At 39.7% G+C, this 19,354-nt stretch overlaps 1 protein-coding gene across 2 annotated transcripts in view; it reads right to left on the reverse strand.

Annotated features, from left to right (window-relative positions):
* Window positions 1-16,969, reverse strand: part of EIF2AK4 (eukaryotic translation initiation factor 2 alpha kinase 4) — a 107,013-nt gene extending 90,044 nt beyond the window's left edge. For both annotated transcript variants that reach the window (XM_061180527.1, XM_061180528.1), the window contains exons 1-3: window positions 16,797-16,969; window positions 4,475-4,587; window positions 1,485-1,587 (exon numbers count right to left, since the gene is read on the reverse strand). In XM_061180527.1, coding sequence (XP_061036510.1) covers window positions 1,485-1,587; window positions 4,475-4,587; window positions 16,797-16,940 — 360 coding nt within the window. In that variant the 5' untranslated portion in view covers window positions 16,941-16,969. The remainder of the gene's footprint in view (window positions 1-1,484; window positions 1,588-4,474; window positions 4,588-16,796) is intronic.
* Window positions 16,970-19,354: the final 2,385 nt, after the last annotated feature.

Raw genomic sequence — 19,354 nt, forward strand, 5'->3', positions numbered from 1 at the left:
TTTTGTTCTCTGACTGCTGTGGCTAAAACTTCCAAAACTATGTTGAAAAATAGTGGTGAGAGTGGACAACCTTGTCTTGTTCCTGATCTTAGAGGAAACGGTTTCAGTTTTTCATATAATCACTTTTTTTTTTTAAATTTTAGAATTTTATTTATTTTTATATATAGTAGGTTCTTATTATTTATCCATTTTATACATATTAGTGTATACATGTCAATCCCAATCTCCCAATTCATCACACCACCCCCACCCCCTGCCACTTTCCCCCCTTGGTGTCCATACGTTTGTCTTCTATATCTGTGTCTCCATTTCTGCCCTGCAAACCGGTTCATCTGTACCATTTTTCTAGGTTCCACATATATGCATTAATATACAATATTTGTTTTTCTCTTTCTGACTTACTTCACCCTGTATGACAGTCTCTAGATCCATCCACGTCTCCACAAATGACCCAATTTTGTTCCTTTTTATGGCTGAGTAATATTCCATTGTATATACGTACCACATCTTCTTTATCCATTCATCTGTCGATGGGCATTTAGGTTGCTTTCATGACCTGGCTATCATACAGTCACTTTCTATACTACAACAATCACTGAAGTTCTTGGAAACGCAACTTAGATGGCTGTGACTCAATGTGTTATAGAATCCAAGTAAAAAACTGTCCAGGCACTTTCCTAGCGGTCCAGCATAGACATGGAGGCCTAGGGTTAGCCCTTACTTAGCTCTTCTTACTTTTTATAGGATGGGATAGTTAAGCATGAGCTAGCTAGGCAAAAACACTGAGTGATCTTATACAAAAGTGAGGAAATAGATTATATTTAAGAGATAATAATACTCTCAGTAATTATACACACAGTATACACAGAGTTAATACACACAGTAATACTCTGCCCTAAGAAGTCACCTAGCTTAGCCCTCCAGAGAGAGTTCTGCCACCCAAGGGGGAGCTCATGTAGACTCTTATGTCACAGAAATAAAAAAGAATCAGTACTGAACTAGGTGCAAATGCTCAGGTATAAAAGGGACATTGATGGAGGAGAGTGTATTGTTAATTGTTGAGAAGGAAAACAGTCTTTCTGATATGAAAAGTGGAGAGGTGGCAAAGTTTGGTGAGAAATCACTTGTCTGCAAACATTTTCCAACATAAAGGTTGAAGTCAAGATGAGGTCATGATGTCAGGTCCAAAGTGTGCAAAAAGAGTGGCCAGGTTCATATAAAGTGCTTCCAGAAGAATTCTTAAGCAACAGTACTATCTATATACACTCTACAATTTGTAATTCATAAATACCGTTAATTAAAAAAATACAAACAGCAATGTTCCCCTTTGCAGATACCAATAAAAACCAAAACATCCTAGTGAAATTTAGATTTGAGGTGAAACGGGAAAGCCTTTAACCCAAAGAAAAGGCCAGAAGGCAAACACTGTTGAACATGACGAGAGTTTTACCATCCTCTCATAATTCCAGTTTAACAAATCATACCTCGCCACAGTGTTTTTTGGCCACTTCTTCTAGGCGGGACTTTAACAAATTAACAGTTTCATTTGACAGACCTTTGGCATTCATTAATGCTATTTCAGGGACTCTGGAAAAGAAAAAAACAAAAAGCAGTTACTCTAGGAAGTACAGATTATTTGCATTAATATTTGCTAAGTTCCAAGCTCGGGGCCTGGGGATTTCATAAGGGCCTCATTTGTGAATCTCTCTGTACCCCCAGCAACATTTCTTTTCATCTCAAAAGCATTTTAACTTTACCCCAGCAACTCTGTTGACACGGTACTCAACATGGAGGCACCTGCAGCCTGTGGGGGCAGGAGTGGGCTGGCTAGTCGTCAGTGTGGGCAGTCAGGTGCCCTGATCCCCCAGAGGACCAGACATACTGGGGCTCGATCAGGGGTCTCCCCAACTCCTCTGTGTGATTTCACCTTTACAACCTGATTTAAATTTTTAACATCAATTACTATCTATTGCCTTTTAAAAAATCACTCGAGCTCTGTGTGTGATTCTAGGCTAGTAACTTCACTATGAGCTCCCTTGTATGGCAGCGCTCCATCCTGGCTTGCCCCTCAATGTCAGTTTACTCAGACGGCTCACCTGCCAGAGTCCAGATGCTCTGTGCTCGTTAGTGCACTCTGGCATAAAGCAGGACAAGAATACTAGGCGAGATGGAGCCACAGTGATCTATCTAGTATTCCTACAACATGCTGTGTCCCAGGCACTCATTCTGCTGTAAACGAGCTCACTTACTCATGCATAAATCTAGTCATGCACACTCTGCAAACTCTGCTCTTCCAAGGATGCCTACCACACTCTCCTCTTCATCCCTATAGAGCACAACTAAGAGTTAACACTTTCTACCCAAGGAAAGTACAACCAGCCCTTGGGGTCCTTCTTATTTCCAACCAATACACATCTAATAACAACTCTGAGATTAAGTAGGCTTCATTTGAAGAGAAGATGATTCATCACTTCCCACCAAGCATTTCTGAGTAATTCATGGCGTTTTACCTTCGCAAAGCCTCTACTATTCACTTACCTATGGATTCTCTCAATGCTTCAGTATGATAGATTGCTACAATCATCAATCTAGTTGGATAGATGGAAATCTGAGAGAGACTACTGAGTCTATGTGTGGTCCAGCCAATCCAGGATTCTCTCTCTCACAGTGGCATCACGGACTATTTTGCAGAAAAGGAAAGTTTTCCTGCCCCATATCATCTCAAAAGATAGGAATGTTTCCCCAAGTCAAGACTTACATAATTTTTTTTAAAAAAATCAAGCAGTCATTATATAGCAATATTAACAGAATGGTGAAAAATTCATCTGCAACACTAATTAAACTTGCTTTAAAATTTCCAGTGTTCTCTTTATGCCTTTGCTACATAATTCATAATTTTATGTAGCTGATATTATAATGTTTACTTTTTAACTTTTTGTTAAGCATTTGCATGCTGTTTCTTAAATAATATTTTTACCAAGTGGACACATCAAGATTTACCTGACGAGTTCTCTAAAGTAGTGGTTCTCAACCAGGGGTGACTGTGTCCCCCCCAGAGGACATCAGTCAATGTCAAGAGGGCAAAGAAGCTCTGCGCCCCTCCCCACATTCCTGGCCTAAGCATCTCTTCCATCTGGCTGGTCCTGAGTTGTATCCTATATAATAAACTGGTAATAGTAAGTGAAGTGCCTTCCTGAGTTCTGTGAGCCATTCTAGGAAATTATCGAACATGGGCATTATGGGAACCTGTAAATTTATAGCCAGTTGATCAGAAGTACTGGGACTTGCAACTGGCATCTGAAGTCTTGTTGTGGGACTGAGCCTCTAACCCAGCTATCAATTTTAGTGTCACAATTGAATTGAATTGTCTGGACACCCTGTTGGTGTCAGAAAAGATACCACCTATACGGTGTCAGGAAAACTAAAACCTAGAGAGGCACTGTCTTATCTTTCTTTCATAAAATTAATCACCCTTCAATTAATGCATAAATTAACTTTCTGAATACCTACTATATCTACTCTAGGCATACAGGTTGGGCTAAAAGTGGGTTACTAACTTTGAGGAACTCAACTTGACCTATCTGTATTTTCATATCCTCTATCACCTCTTAAGATAACAAGTCCCAAACATTTACCACCCACTGTGTAAGGCAGGACTTCCTTTTATTTGTCACTTTCCTTCACTGGCTTCCTACACAACAAGCTCAAACCACAAAACATCATCCAGGCCAATCTGCTTTTCCACATGGAATGTCTGGGGAAAGATTACATGGAATATGCATGGTACTTTAAAAAAAGAATACTCAAGTCCTGATAGCTAATGCTTTTGTTTTACGAGTGAATCTCAGCCAGAGAGAGTATCACCTTCAGCGGGAGTTTAGAAATACGTGAGGTTTTCGGCTGTCTCACTGACTGGGGAACTCTCTTGGCATTAGTGGGTAGAGGCCAGTTTTGTTACACGCCCTGCAGGGTGTGGGACTGCCCGGTGAAGACTCGTTAGCAGTCCCCCCACAGAAACAGGGCAACTCTAAATCCTCCTTTACTCTAGGAAGTAAAGGTCCCATTGGCCTGGAAGGCTACTCTAAGTCCTAATGCCTATCATACTTTAAAACTAAGTCCACAAGGCTTTTATAGTCACTGCACCATTATCTTTTTCTTCTAGATTGTTCCTCTTACTTGTTTATGAAGAATTAAACAAACAAAAGTTAACATATCAGAGAAAGCAAACATTAGTCATGGAGCAAATATTACCATCCATCTTAGAGACTACTAACTATAAGTTGACTTAACAGCAGACAGGTTTCACGAAAATGTCTATTGCTGATGTAGTTTTGATGAAATGCAAGTGATAGGAAATAAAATTTTAAATGGAATAGGGGCCAGAAGGAGAAAACACCATTAACTTCAACCTGTTCCTATGTTTTCAAAACAGAGAACTGAAATCACATCAAAGCTATTTCTAAACTGTACTCACACATCTGGATAGGTGGGTGGGCATTTCACTCTCAAATCCACTTTCACGTATACTTCTTCACCAGTCAAGCCCTGAGGGTATAGAACTAAATTGATTTCAGGAGGCTCTTGGACCTAAAAGAGAAAAAGAAAATCCTTTTTTCTCTAGAGAGCCAATCATTAAAGATTAAGATAAGAATTATTAATATTTTAGCCAAAAGTTCTACTTTTTAAATATTACACATAATTTTATTTTATATACGTGTTGGTCACATTTTCCTAAAGCATGGTTTAAAAACAAAACCTGGAGGGCAGACAGCAGAAGCAAGAAGAATTACAATCCTGCAGCCTGTGGATCAAAAACCACATTCACAGAAAGACAGACAAGATGAAAAGGCAGAGGGCTATGTACCAGATGAAGGAACAAGATAAAACCCCAGAAAAACAACTAAATGAAGTGGAGATAGGCAACCTTCCAGAAAAAGAATTCAGAATAATGATAGTGAAGATGATCCAGGACCTCGGAAAAAGAATGGAGGCAAAGATCGAGAAGATGCAAGAAATGTTTAACAAAGAACTAGACGAATTAAAGAACAAACAAACAGAGATAAATACAATAACTGAAATGAAAACTACACTAGAAGGAATCAATAGCAGAATAACTGAGGCAGAAAAACGGATAAGTGACCTGGAAGACAGAATGGTGGAATTCACTGCTGCGGAACAGAATAAAGAAAAAAGAATGAAAAGAAATGAAGACAGCCTAAGAGACCTCTGGGACAACATTAAATGCAACAACATTCGCATTATAGGGGTCCCAGAAGGAGAACAGACAGAGAAATGACCCGAGAAAATATTTGAAGAGATTATAGTCGAAAACTTCCCTAACCTGGGAAAGGAAATAGCCACCCAAGTCCAGAAAGTGCAGCGAGTCCCATACAGGATAAACCCAAGGAGAAACATGCCGAGACACACAGTAATCAAATTGGCAAAAATTAAAGACAAAGAAAAATTATTGAAAGCAGCAAGGGAAAAACGACAAATAACATACAAGGGAACTCCCATAAGGTTAACAGCTGATTTCTCAGCAGAAACTCTATAAGCCAGAAAGGAGCGGCATGATATATTTAAAGTGATGAAAGGGAAGAACCTACAACCAAGATTAATGTACCTGGCAAGGATCACATTCAGATTCAATACAGAAATCAAAAGCTTTACAGACAAGCAAAAGCTAAGAAAATTCAGCACCACCAAACCAGCTCTACAACAAATGCTAAAGGAACTTCTCTAAGTGGGAAACACAAGAGGAGAAAAGGAAGTACAAAAACAAACCCAAAACCATTAAGAAAATGGTCATAGGAACATAAATATTGATAATTACCTTAAACGTGAATGGATTAAATGTTCCAACCAAAAGACACAGGCTTTCTGAATGGATACAAAAACAAGACCCATATATATGCTGTCTACAAGAGACCCACTTCAGACCTGGGGACACATTCAGACTGAAAGTGAGGGGATGGAAAAAGATATTCCATGCAAATGGAAATCAAAAGAAAGCTGAAGTAGCTATACTCATATCAGATAAAATAGACTTTAAAATAAAGAATGTTACAAGAGACAAGGAAGGACACTACATAATGATCAAGGGATCAATCCAAAAAGAAGATATAACAATTATAAATATATATTCATTCAACATAGGAGCACCTCAATACATAAGGCAACTGCTAACAGCTATAAAAGAGGAAATCGACAGTAACACAATAATAGTAGAGGACTTTAACACCTCACTTACACCAATGGACAGATCTTCCAAACAGAAAATTAATAAGGAAACACAAGCTTTAAATGACAAAATAGACCAGATAGATTTAATTGATATTTATAGGACATTCCATCCAAAAACAGCAGATTACACTTTCTTCTAAAGTGGGCACAGAACATTCTCCAGGATAGATCACATCTTGGGTCACAAATCAAGCCTCAGTAAATTTAAGAAAATTTAAATCATATCAAGCATCTTTTCTGACCACAACGCTATGAGACTAGAAATGAACTACAGGGAAAAAAACGTAAAAAACATAAACACATGGAAGCTAAACAATATGTTACTAAATAACCAAGAGATCACTGAAGAAATCAAAGGGAAAATCAAAAAATACCTAGAGACAAATGATAATGAAAACACAACGATCCAAAACCTATGGGATGCAGCAAAAGCAGTTCTAAGAGGGGAGTTTATAGCTATACAAGCCTACCTCAAGAAACAAGAAAAATCTCAAATAAACAATCTAAACTTACAGCTAAATGAACTAGAGAAAGAAGAACAAACAAAACCCAATGTTAGCAGAAGGAAAGAAATCATAAAGATCAGAGCAGAAATAAATGAAATAGAAACAAAGAAAACAATAGCAAAGATCAATAAAACTAAAAGCTGGTTCTTTGAGAAGATAAACAAAATTGATAAACCATTAGCCAGACTCATCAAGAAAAAGAGGGAGAGGACTCAAATCAATAAAATTAGAAATGAAAAAGGAGAAGTTACAACAGACACCGCAGAAATACAAAGCATCCTAAGAGACTACTACAAGCAACCCTATGTAAAGAAATTGAAGTAATGAAATTGAAACTGTGATTAAAAATCTTCCAACAAACAAAAGTCCAGGACCAGATGGCTTCACAGGTGAATTCTATCGAACATTTAGAGAAGAGCTAACACCCATCCTTCTCAAACTCTTCCAAAAAACTGCAGAGGAAGGAACACCCCCAAACTCATTCTATGAGGCCACCATCACCCTGAGAGCAAAACCAGACAAAGATACTACAAAAAAAGAAAATTACAGACCAATATCACTGATGAATATAGATGCAAAAGTCCTTAACAAAATACTAGCAAACAGAATCCAACAACACATTAAAAAGATCATACACCATGATCAAGTGGGATTTATCCCAGGGATGCAAGGATTCTTCAATATATGCAAATCAATCATTGTGATACACCATATTAACAAACTGAAGAATACAAACCATATGATCATCTCAATAGATGCAGAAAAAAGCTTCTGACAAAATTCAACACCCATTTATGATAAAAACTCTCCAGAAAGTAGGTATAGAGGGAAACTACCTCAAAAACTACCTCAACATAATAAAGGCCATATACAAGAAACCCACAGCAAACATCATTCTCAACAGTGAAAAACTGAAAGCATTTCCTCTAAGATCAGGAACAAGACAAAGATGTCCACTCTCACCACCAGTATTCAACATAGTTTTGGACGTCCTAGCCACGGCAATCAGAGAAGAAAAAGAAATAAAAGGAATACAAATTGGAAAAGAAGAAGTAAAACTGTCACTGTTTGCAGCTGACATGATACTATACATAGAGAATCCTAAAGATGCAACCAGAAAACTACTAGAGCTAATCAATGAATTTGGTAAAGTTGCAGGATACAAAATTAATGCACAGATATCTCTTGCATTCCTATACACTAATGATGAAAAATCTGAAAGAGAAATTAAGGAAACACTCCCATTTACCATTGCAACAAAAAGAATAAAATACCTAGGAATAAACCTACCTAGGGAGACAAAAGACCTGTATGCAGAAAACTATAAGACACTGATGAAAGAAATTAAAGATAATACAAATAGATGGAGAGATATACCATGTTCTTGGATTGGAATAATCAACATTGTGAAAATGACTATACCACCCAAAGCAATCTACAGATTCAGTGCAATCCCTATCAAACTACCAATGGCATTTTTCACAGAACTAGAACAAAAAATTTCACAATTTGTATGGAAACACAAAAGACCCTGAATACCCAAAGCAATCTTGAGAAAGAAAAACAGAGCTGGAGGAATCAGGCTCCCGGACTTCAGACTCTACTAAAAAGCTACAGTAATCAAGACAGTATGGTACTGGCCCAAAAACAGAAATATAGATCAATGAAACAGGATAGAAAGCCCAGAGATAAACCCATGCACATATGGTCACCTTATTTTTGATAAAGGAGACAAGAATATACAATGGAGAAAAGACAGCCTCTTCAATAAGTGGTGCTGGGAAAACTGGACAGGTACATGTAAAAGAATGAAATTAGAACAGTTCCTAACACCATACACAAAAATAAACTTAAAATGGATTAGAGACCTAAATGTAAGACCAGACACTATAAAACTCTTAGAGGAAAACATAGGAAGAACATTCTTTGACATAAATCACAGCAAGATCTTTTTTGATCCGCCTCCTAGAGTAATGGAAATAAAAACAAAAATAAACAAATGGGACCTAATGAAACTTAAAAGCTTTTGCACAGCAAAGGAAACCATAAACAAGACGAAAAGACAACCCTCAGTATGGGAGAAAATATTTGCAAACGAATCAACGGACAAAGGATTAATCTCCAAAATATATAAACAGCTCATGCAGTTCAATATTAAAAAAACAAACAACCCAATCAAAAAATGGGCAGAAGACCTAAATAGACATTTCTCCAAAGAGGACATACAGATGGCCAGGAAGCACATGAAAAGCTGCTCAACATCACTAATTATTAGAGAAATGCAAATCAAAACTACAATGAGGTATCACCTGACACCAGTTAGAAGGGCCATCATCAGAAAATCTACAAACAACAAATGCTAGAGAGGGTGTAGAGAAAAGGGAACCCTCTTGCACTGTTGGTGGGAATGTAAATTGATACAGCCACTATGGAGAACAGTATGGAGGTTCCTTAAAAAACTAAAAATAGAATTACCATATGACCCAGCAATCCCACTACTGAGCATATACCCAGAGAAAACCATAATTCAAAAAGACACATGCACCCCAACGTTCAATGCTGCGCTATTTACAATAGCCAGGTCATGGAAGCAACCTAAATGCCCATAGACAGACGAATGGATAAAGAAGATGTGGTACATATATACAATGGAATATTATTCAGCCATAAAAAGGAACGAAATTGGGTCATTTGTAGAGACGTGGATGGATCTAGAGACTGTCATACAGAGTGAACTAAGTCAGAAAGAGAAAAACAAATATCGTATATTAACGCATATATGTGGAACCTAGAAAAATGGTACAGATGAACCGGTTTGCAGGGCAGAAATTGAGACACAGAAGTAGAGAACAAACGTATGGACACCAAGGGGGGGAAGTGGCGGTGGGGTGGGGGTGGTGGTGTGATGAATTGGGTGCTTGGGATTGACATGTATACACTGATGTGTATAAAATGGATGACTAATAAGGACCTGCTGTATAAAAAAATAAATAAAATAAAATTCAAAAAAAATCCAAAAACCTGCAAGAGAGAGTACATATTCCTTTTCAAAGTTCTCTAAGGAGTGACCTGAAATGTCCCATGTGGCCTCCATTCATTCAAATGTCACTGAGTGCTGATGACCTTCTGAATGCTGCCCTAGAGACTGGGAGTTCAGAGGCAAATCTCCACAGACACGAACCCAACTAGCTGGCACAGACTAGAAGACAAATGAATGCTTTCAAAAAGTGATGAGTGCTGTAAAGAAGACAAAGCCGAGTCATGGAACATAGTGGTGGAGGAGGAGAAGGTACGCAGACAGGCGGGTCAGGGAAGGCCTCTTGAGCAGGAAATATTCGATATTTCGAATATTGAGATAACAAGTGAAAACCTTGACATAAAGAAATCTGATAGCTCTTCTAAAATTGTGTATGCTTTCAACCAACTGCTTTTCACCAAATACTCCATTCTTCTTTATTTATGTATGCTTTTTCCAAAAAGGATTTGAGGCAGTTTATATTATCTACATATCATGAGAAAGGGGAGGTTGAGGGAACATCTACGCATGTGGTCCAGACACTTGACCAACTTTGCAAGGTAGGTGCAATCTCCTTTGTACAGACATTTTACAGACAAGGAGGCTCAGGCTCAGACTTTCAGTTTCTTGCCCAACAACACACAGCAACAAGTCTGGACTTCAAATCCAATTCTGACTCCCAAACCGGTCTTTTCCATCAGCCCTCCCTTGTTAATGCCAACCCTGGGTTGCTGTGACTGAGCCTTGACTTTCCCTTGGAATGTCCAGGCAGCCAGGGCAAAAAGAGAAATGCGGCATTATCAGAAAAGAGAAAAGATAAAAATTCTTCTAAGGGTAATAAGGTACTTAGCAACATTAAATTCTAATAGAAATTTATAACATGAACCTTACATGTGGCACCATGAATTACACAATCAACTATGTATATAAAATACGTAAGCTTGGTTTTTATTTCTTTTTAATAGAATCCCTGATTTTTTAGCTGGATAAAATTCCCAGACGCCTTTGCAGCTCAGTGTGGCTACTGGATTAATTTCTGGCCAGTAAGATGAAAGAACTATAATACGCAATTTCCAGGAAGTGAACTTTATCAAAGGAAAGGGATGAAACTTCTTCATCCCCTTCTCATTCCAGCTGGCTGGAATGCAGATGTGATGACTGGAGGTCAGACAGCCATTTTAGACCACAAAGGGCACATTAAGGATGGTAGAACAGCAATTCAGAAAAAGCCGTAGACTCCAGACTTTTACATGTAAAAAAATAAACTTTGTTATTTTAAGTTTTCTGTCATATGTAGCTAAACTTAATCCTAACCAGTACAGGCTCACTGGAAAAAAAAAAAAAAAGACAAGGAACAGTGCTTTCAGAGGTAAGAACAGAATATTTGCCAGGCTGCTCTCAAGCGAACTGAGAGGCTTCCCAACATGTGAAGATGCTTTTATGCAAAACATGTTTAGGATACCAAGTGTTAGCTCATATTAGGGCATTCAAGGACTCCTGGAGCTGAAGAGGACTTGATTAAAAAGTTCAACAATCAAGATGTTCTAAAGATTAGGATTGGGTAAGACCTCCTTCATGCCTTTAGAAGATAAATGGTCATTAGAATTCAATGTTGATAAAATCTTTGATTTAACCTGCACAAGGAAATAATGAATTCCTGGAATATTTGTAGGTTAAAAAACTCAAAGTAATGGGTAACCAAAATTTTTTGAGAGCACCTAATGAGAGGAAAACACAATGCAGAATGTATAGTTACAAAGTATACAAAATTCTACATGAGAAAAAAGATTTGTTTTGAAGACTGAAAATGCAAGTGACATGAAAGCAGCATAATAAGTAGTCATGGAGAGAAGGGCAGGCTACAATGAGAGATGAGTTAAATTTGCTTCTCAATGAGATCATGAAGTTGGAGACTCTCCTGAAGTACTATCAAATAACCAAACAAATCTTCAAGGTATAAAAAGTGAAAGAGTAACACAAACTCAGTCCTAAAACATGAGAGGTAATGCTCATTTGGACTAATCCTCCCCAGAATTAAAAAAATTAAAAACATTAGCTCTTCAAGAAACAAAACCCAAGGACCTTAATACACCCCACAGGATGAGGAACACTGACCCAGGGGACCCTCTTTTCAGCCCAGTGCACAACACCTGGAAGAGCGCCCGGCCAACACTGGCAGAAACCCCCGTTTCTCAGTCTGAATGTGGTTTTCTTGGGCACTTCCTCACACTCAGGTCCCCCAAAATAAACTGATGTAGCATGTGTCTATTTCTGTTAAAAGTACTGGAGTGAAGGATAAGACTATAAAAAAACTGAGAATTTTATCAGCCATTCCACATAGGAGCAAATCTTTTGGTTCCAAGGCATGAGGGTTAATGACAGCCTGCGATTAAACTTTACTGGTTTACAAGATGAGCAGCAGAGTGACGACGAGGTTTGGGAAATTAATTAAAAATAGTAACACAAGGGCTTCCCTGGTGGCGCAGTGGTTGAGAGTCTGCCTGCCAATGCAGGGGACACGGGTTCGAGCCCTGGTCTGGGAAGATCCCACATGCCGCGGAGCAACTGGGCCCGTGAGCCACAATTGCTGAGCCTGCGCGTCTGGAGCCTGTGCTCCGCAACAAGAGAGGCCGCGATAGTGAGACGCCCGCGCACCGCGATGAAGAGTGGCCCCCACTTGCCGCAACTGGAGAAAGCCCTCGCACAGAAACGAAGACCCAACACAGCCATAAATAAATAAATAAACTAAAAAAAAAAAAACTAACACAAGAGGGAGAGGGATGGACTGGGAGTCTGGGGTTGGTAAATGCAAACAATTACATTTAGAATGGCTGAACAACAAGGTCCTACTGTATAGCACAGGGAACTATATCCACTCTCCTGGGATAAACCATAATGGAAAAGAATATTAAAAAAAGAATGTATCTATGTGTAAAACTGAGTCAATTTGCTGTACAGCAGAGACTGCCACAACACTGTAAATCAACTATGCTTCAATTAGAAAAAAAATACTAACAATTTTTCCATTACACAACCATGTAAATATACTTGACACTACTGAACTATACACTTAAAAATTGTTAAGCTAGTATACTTTATGCCATGTGTTTTTAACCACAGCACATAAAAGAAAAAGTTACACAATTCAAACCACTTTCAGGTGTTTGGTCTAGGATTGTTACCTAGATTCTGCTCATCACATCCCCCTTAAATTTTGATGGCAAGACTTGGCTCAGCATGGCCTCTTGTTTCTTACCTGCCTCTGTTCTCATATGCTGTAATGTGGGGAAGGAACTAGTCTGTGTGAAAAAACAACAAATCTAGAAATAAAGTAACATGTGCAAGCTAGATAATCTGGCCAAGTCTTTGGTTTTAAGTCTGTGAAGATGCCCCTCCCCCCCCAAATGATGATAGTAAAATCTAAGAAATTAGATTTTATGTCAAATGCCTTAATCACTGACTTCCCTCCATATCTCTTTTTCTAAATAGACCCCAATACATTTGGGAATTATTTCAGTCAATAAAAAAATTTTGAGAGCTTTTTACCAGGCACTAGGCATGTAGGTGTGAACAAATACAGAGACTCTGCCCTTATGAAGCCAGCCTACTCTCATACAATGTAAAGGTGGCATTTCAAATTAGTGGAAAAGACTGAAAAAAATCATCTGTGTTAGTCTAACTGGCTAGTTGGGGGTGAAAGTGGGCAGCCTAGATTCATACTCAGACAGAGGTAAGAACTTTAAAAAATAAAAAGCTATTTCTATATTTATTTGATGGAAGTTTAAAAACAAAGTCATGAAAGAATTAAAAGACAGTCTTGAAGAATTCATTTTTTTGGTAACACTGGAGCAGGGAAAAAAACAAACCACAGGGACCATGTAACAACAATAAAATGAAAAAAAAAAGGTCATTTTGACTATATTAAAGTTTTAAAAAATTGCATAAATTACCTAAATATCAAAATGCATAATGGTTAATTAGGGGAAAATATCTGCAATATATGACCCAAAATGCTAATTTTCTTAACATACATATTAACATATAAATAGCTCTGACATATGAATAAGAAAGTAGACAATAGAGTGTAAAAATAAACCAAACAACATTGAACAGTTCACAGAAAAAAATCCATGGCTTACAGACAAAGGTAGTCCTCATAATTTACAACTAAGGAAGTAAAAATGTTTCATCTATCTACTGGCAAAGATGAAAAAGTCTGACACTACAGTGTTGGTGAAGATGTAGGAAAAGAAGCACTCATACACTACCGGTGGGCCCAGAGACAAAAGCAAGGCTTTAGGAGGGAGGTTTGCAATAGCTATCAAATTATAAATGAGCAGACCTTTGGTCGACAGAAAATTAGCCAAGATAATTAAGTTAACAATAAATTTATAACTCTAGAGGAAATTATATTTTCAACTAGTGATGTCCAAACTTTAGTATGTAAAAGAATTTTTAGCATGTACTCCCAAAATGTTATTTATAAATAACATACATATGCTACTAAACCAAAATCTACATTATAACACATCCCCCAAAAAGAAGTTTAAAAAACTTCAGATGTTTAAAAAACCTAAAGTTTACTCAGGTCAATAATTCTGAGCTGAACTTACTGGCAACAAATTTGGCCTGAACTGACATGAGGCTATTAATAGTCTTTATCCATCCCACTGAGTGTGAATATTTGCATATCCACATGGTTTGTTGTGTTTGATTCTGCATGCTGCTCCAGACACTGAGTGAGGTATTAGGTAAGTATGGAATGTGCACATGTGGCCATGAACACAAACACTTCTGAATTCTGAAACTTATCAGGCCTCAGGTTTTTGCATAAAGGATTGTGGGCTTGCATAACCTTTCCCTAAAGACTGGCAAATAATAAGTATTTGTTGAATGACTACATTTTCTTAAAACTTTTTTAAACTTTTTTTTTATTGAAGTATAGTTGATTTACAGTGTTAATTTCTGCTGCACAGCAAAGTGACTCAGTTATACACATACATTCAATCTTATATATTCCTTTCCAATATGGTTTATCCCAGGATATTGAATATAGTTCCTTGTGCTATACATAGGACCTTGTTGCTTATCCATTCTACATGTAATAGTTTGCATCTATTAATCCCAAACTCCAAGTCCATCCCTCCCCCACCCACCCCCGCCCCCCCCTTGGCAACCACAAGTCTGTTCTCTATGTTGAATGACTACATTCTGATTCATCCTTATGACCATCAATTATTTGCCTAGCAAAGTGTTAAGGCTATTTGCCCGTGTACCTCAGGGTACAGCTATCTGAATCCTTCTACCTGCCTATTACAATTTTTGATTTTGTTTGCTCTATCTTGTTATAAAGACCACCAACTATAAATTCTGAGATTATCAGTATCCCTACCTACAGCAGTACCTTTTTCTTTTGTTTTCTTGCAGTCTTAGGACCAGATAATTAAGCTGTGTAAAGTAAATAAACTGTCTCTGAATGAAGTCTTAGGAGCTTTGTATTGAGTCACCGTGTAAACTTTGCAACACATATTTTGGCTTCATGAGCCGACTTCTTGGTACTCAATGTTTGGGAACAGAGAAGTTACCAGATAACCAGAAAGTTACATTGTTATTTTATTATAAGCTTGTATAAGGGGAATATTTACATTTTTACTATTTCAGCTTAAAAATAACTCTTGAAATTAAGCACTAGAAAAGTAAGCTCCCTGAGGGAAGGGGGTTTGGTTTGGTTTGTGCTGGACTGTATTCCCAATACCTAGAACAATAAATAGTTAATGAAGGAAGGAAAACGTTGGGTGAGAAGGAAAATGTTTTGCCCTGACAGCTCCCGAAGATCCTATTTCTTGAGAAAATCCCGGATGTGCTGATAAGGCACATGTAAAATGCCAGAATTAAAGGTAGATGAAGGGGGCTTCCCTGGTGGCGCAGTGGTTAAGTATCCACCTGCCAATGCAGGGGACACGGGTTCAAGCCCTGGTCCAGGAAGAGCCCACATGCTGTGGAGCAACTAAGCCCCTGTGCCACAACTACTGAGCCCGCGCTCTAGCGCCCACGTGCCACAACTACGGAGCCCACGTGCTGCAACTACTGAAGCCAGTGCGCCTAGAGCCCGTGCTCCGCAACAAGAGAAGCCACCACAATGAGTAGCCCCCACTCGCCATAACTAGGGAAAGCCCGCGTGCAGCAGCGAAGACCCAACACAGCCAAAAATAAATAAAATAAATAAATTTAAAGGTCGATGAAGGAAGGTACTACTTTTAAAATAATACTATAAAGATAAGAGTTTGGTAGATAATTCTTCAAGGATGATGAGGGAAAGACTGTCAGTATCAGCAGCTTATAATGTGCCTTAACTTACTTCCAGACAAAAAGGAAAATAATATTTTAAGTCAAATGCCATTTTAAAAGGGTGGACTCAGCACACTCCCTCTCCATTACAGCTAAGACGACTGTATTCCATACTCTCTAAGCGCCTTGGAGAAAGGTACAGAGGAAAGTTCCTCCACACAGCACAATACAGGGAGGATGCCTGAGGAGTACAATGGGATTACATGGTTAATAGTTTTGAACACATACGGGAGGGTGAGACTTCTGATTGAAGGCATCAGTAAGATCTGCGCAAGAGCCCCCAAAGCGTTCCCAAAGTTGCAGTGGGTCCCTATGAATGCGCTGTTGTATCAAACTCAAGGGCTTTCAGGGAGGAAAAAAGGCAGAACAGTAAGGAGGCAGGGAAGTTATGGAACGTCAGTGGGAATAAGAAACAGGGTGAGGTAAGACTGGAGCCGACGTGGGGAAAAGGGTGTAAGAGAATTCGGCCCAGTTGGGGGTTCTGGAGACCCGCCAAGCGGCTGCGGGCGCAAGGACAGAAAGTGAGCGTGGGTGGAATCGCGAGAGATGAAAGGACTCCAGAATCCTAAGTGGGGGTCGGCGGTTCGGCTCCAGCAGGGCCGGGCGGGCCTGGCCGGGGTAGATCGAGCCAGGGGAGCTGGGCCGCAGCACGCCAGCCCCGACCAGACAAGCCACGTTCCTACCCGTCCGCACGCGTCCGGCCGCAGGTCCTGGAAGTCGGAGCCGTAGATGGCCTCCAGGGCCTGCAGCTCGTGGTCCTGTCGCTGTGGGTAGCTCTCCGGCGGCTCGTCCCGGCCACGCCCGTGGGCCCCGCGGCCCCCAGCCATGGTAGTGCGGTGGGCAAGGCAAGGCAAAGCAGCCTTGCGGAGGTGGGTGGGCCCTAGGCGGGCTCCGCTCCGGGGGCGGGACCGGGGGGCGGGGCTCCAAGCCGGAGGCGGGGTCAGGGATGGGGAGAGCTCCGCGCTTGGGGGAAGGATCACATCCGGAGCTCCACGCCGGGAGGGGGCATGTGGGCGGGGCGTCGCGCCGGGGGCGGGGTCAGGGTTGGGGTGGGGCTCGGCGCCCAGCAGGATCCCCGCCGGAACTCCGCGCCCCGGGCCGGCTCTTGGGTGCGAAGCGGCGTCACGAACGCTATTAGCGCGTGAGCAGCGTAGGCATGGGAGCGAGGCTGGGGGAAGGTTTAGCCCACGTTCTGCTGGGGGAACTGAGCGGAGGAACCTGCAGGGGCGTGGGAGATCAAATCCATCAGAATGGAATGCCAAGGGGTATGGTTTTCACGAAATAAGTCTCTTTCACAGAAGTGCCTGCTGGAACTCCTTCGCTCTGGCATGGGTAGGAGACGGAGCTCTGAAGGGCAGACTTTGATGGGTTTTCCAGCCGCTTTGACTCACCTTAAGCCTTCCCAGAAGACGACCAGGAGTAAAAATCGTGACCACTACTCCCCTCCCCGCCAGTTTTTTACCTTCGAACTCGTCCCCTTAACCACAGATTCAACATCCCAGTGCATGTTCTCTGTTCCTACATGCCTACGCTAGGGGTCAACAGTACCACCATGCAATTTCAACTGAAAAATGTCTTTCCACTCAGGCATCTTATGAGCAACATTCCCATGAAGAGAATTATGTTGCATGCCCAGTTTACTTAATGTGAATTGAGGAGGTCTTTCTGTTATATCCTGTCTCCAACCAATGTTGATTTAGAATAATCATATCGTATTACCTCAAGTTAAGTTTAAGTGACATTTCCTTCTGTCTGCCTTGCTTACCCCTATACTATTTGCTAAATAATGATTATTTATACTATTTGCTAAATAATGATTATTTAAGTATCTTGCCGTCATCTATCTACTCAGTTGTGGCCAGATAACACAAAGGCACTAGTTTGACCCGAGGCCCCTTCAAACCATCTTCTCCTTCCCTCCCCTAGGGACCTGTTCTTTTTCCAGTGATGCCTGTCTAGGTAGATGGCACCACCCCCTCCCCATTGGCCCAAGCCAACTAAGAGTAATCCTGGATTCCCTCTCTCTCATCTCTCACATCCAGATAGTTACAATTTCTTCCATTCATCCACTTCACTCCATCCCACTGCCACTAACTTGGTTCAGGTCACCATCATCTCTTCCCTGGATGACTTCAACAGCTGGGAAACTAGTCACTGCTTTCATTCTTGCTCCACTTTAAGCCATTCTTCCTATTGCAGCCAGAGTAATGTTTCTAAATAAAAAATATGATCATATCACCCCAGTTCTTAAAATCCTTCCATTTCTCCATTTTTTAAAATTAAAATACTCTAGTTATGGAAAAATTTCACACATACATTAAAGTAGGGGAAATATTACAATACCCCCCTGTACTCAGCTTCAACAAATTTAGAATCTTATTCAATCTTATTTCATTTCTCCCCTCTTCCCACCCCTCAACACAGACACACACACACACACCCCTCCCTAGGAGTGAATCTTAAAGAAAATCTCAGATACCATATCATTCTTTTTATAAACACTTAAGTACATATCTCTAACAGATAAGGACATTTTATGAACATAATACTGTCCTTATACCTTAAAAATATAACAGTTGCTTAACATTATTTAATACCCAATTTATGTTCAAAATTCTCCATCTGTCTAAAATTAGAATCTGTAGTGGATGCTGGACCTATAAAGGATATAATCAAAACAATCAGCAAAATTTGAAGGGAGTCTTGTGGATTAGACAGCATTATTATATCAGTGTTAACTTCCTGAGTTTAATGATTTTGTGGTCAAATAGAAAGTGTCCTTGCTATTAGGAAATTTCCACTCAAACCGTAAGGGGTAATAGGGTATTACATATACAATTAGCTCCCAAGTGATTCAGAAAATAAAGAGAGAGATGATAAGTCAAACATAGATGTCGACCATTGGGGGGAATTTAGGTGAAGGATATATGAGAGTTCTTTGGATAATTCTTACAACTTTTATGTAAGTCTGAAATTATTTCAAAGTCAAAATTTCACAACAAAAACCCTGGCAAACTGTTCTCCAAAGTGTTGTACTATATTATATTCCCACCAGTTTAGGATGGTTCTAGTTACTCTGCATCTTTGTCAGTAATTGTTATTGTCAATCTTTTAAATTTTAAACATTGTAATTGGTGTGTAGTAGTATCTCATTGTGCCTTAATTTACATCTCCCTAATGATTAATAATGTTAATCAGCTTTTCATGTGCTTATTTGTCATTCATATATCTTCTGTCTGTT

The sequence above is a fragment of the Eubalaena glacialis genome, chromosome 2 (genome assembly GCF_028564815.1).
Source record: "Eubalaena glacialis isolate mEubGla1 chromosome 2, mEubGla1.1.hap2.+ XY, whole genome shotgun sequence".
Classification (NCBI taxonomy): Eukaryota; Metazoa; Chordata; class Mammalia; order Artiodactyla; family Balaenidae; genus Eubalaena; species Eubalaena glacialis.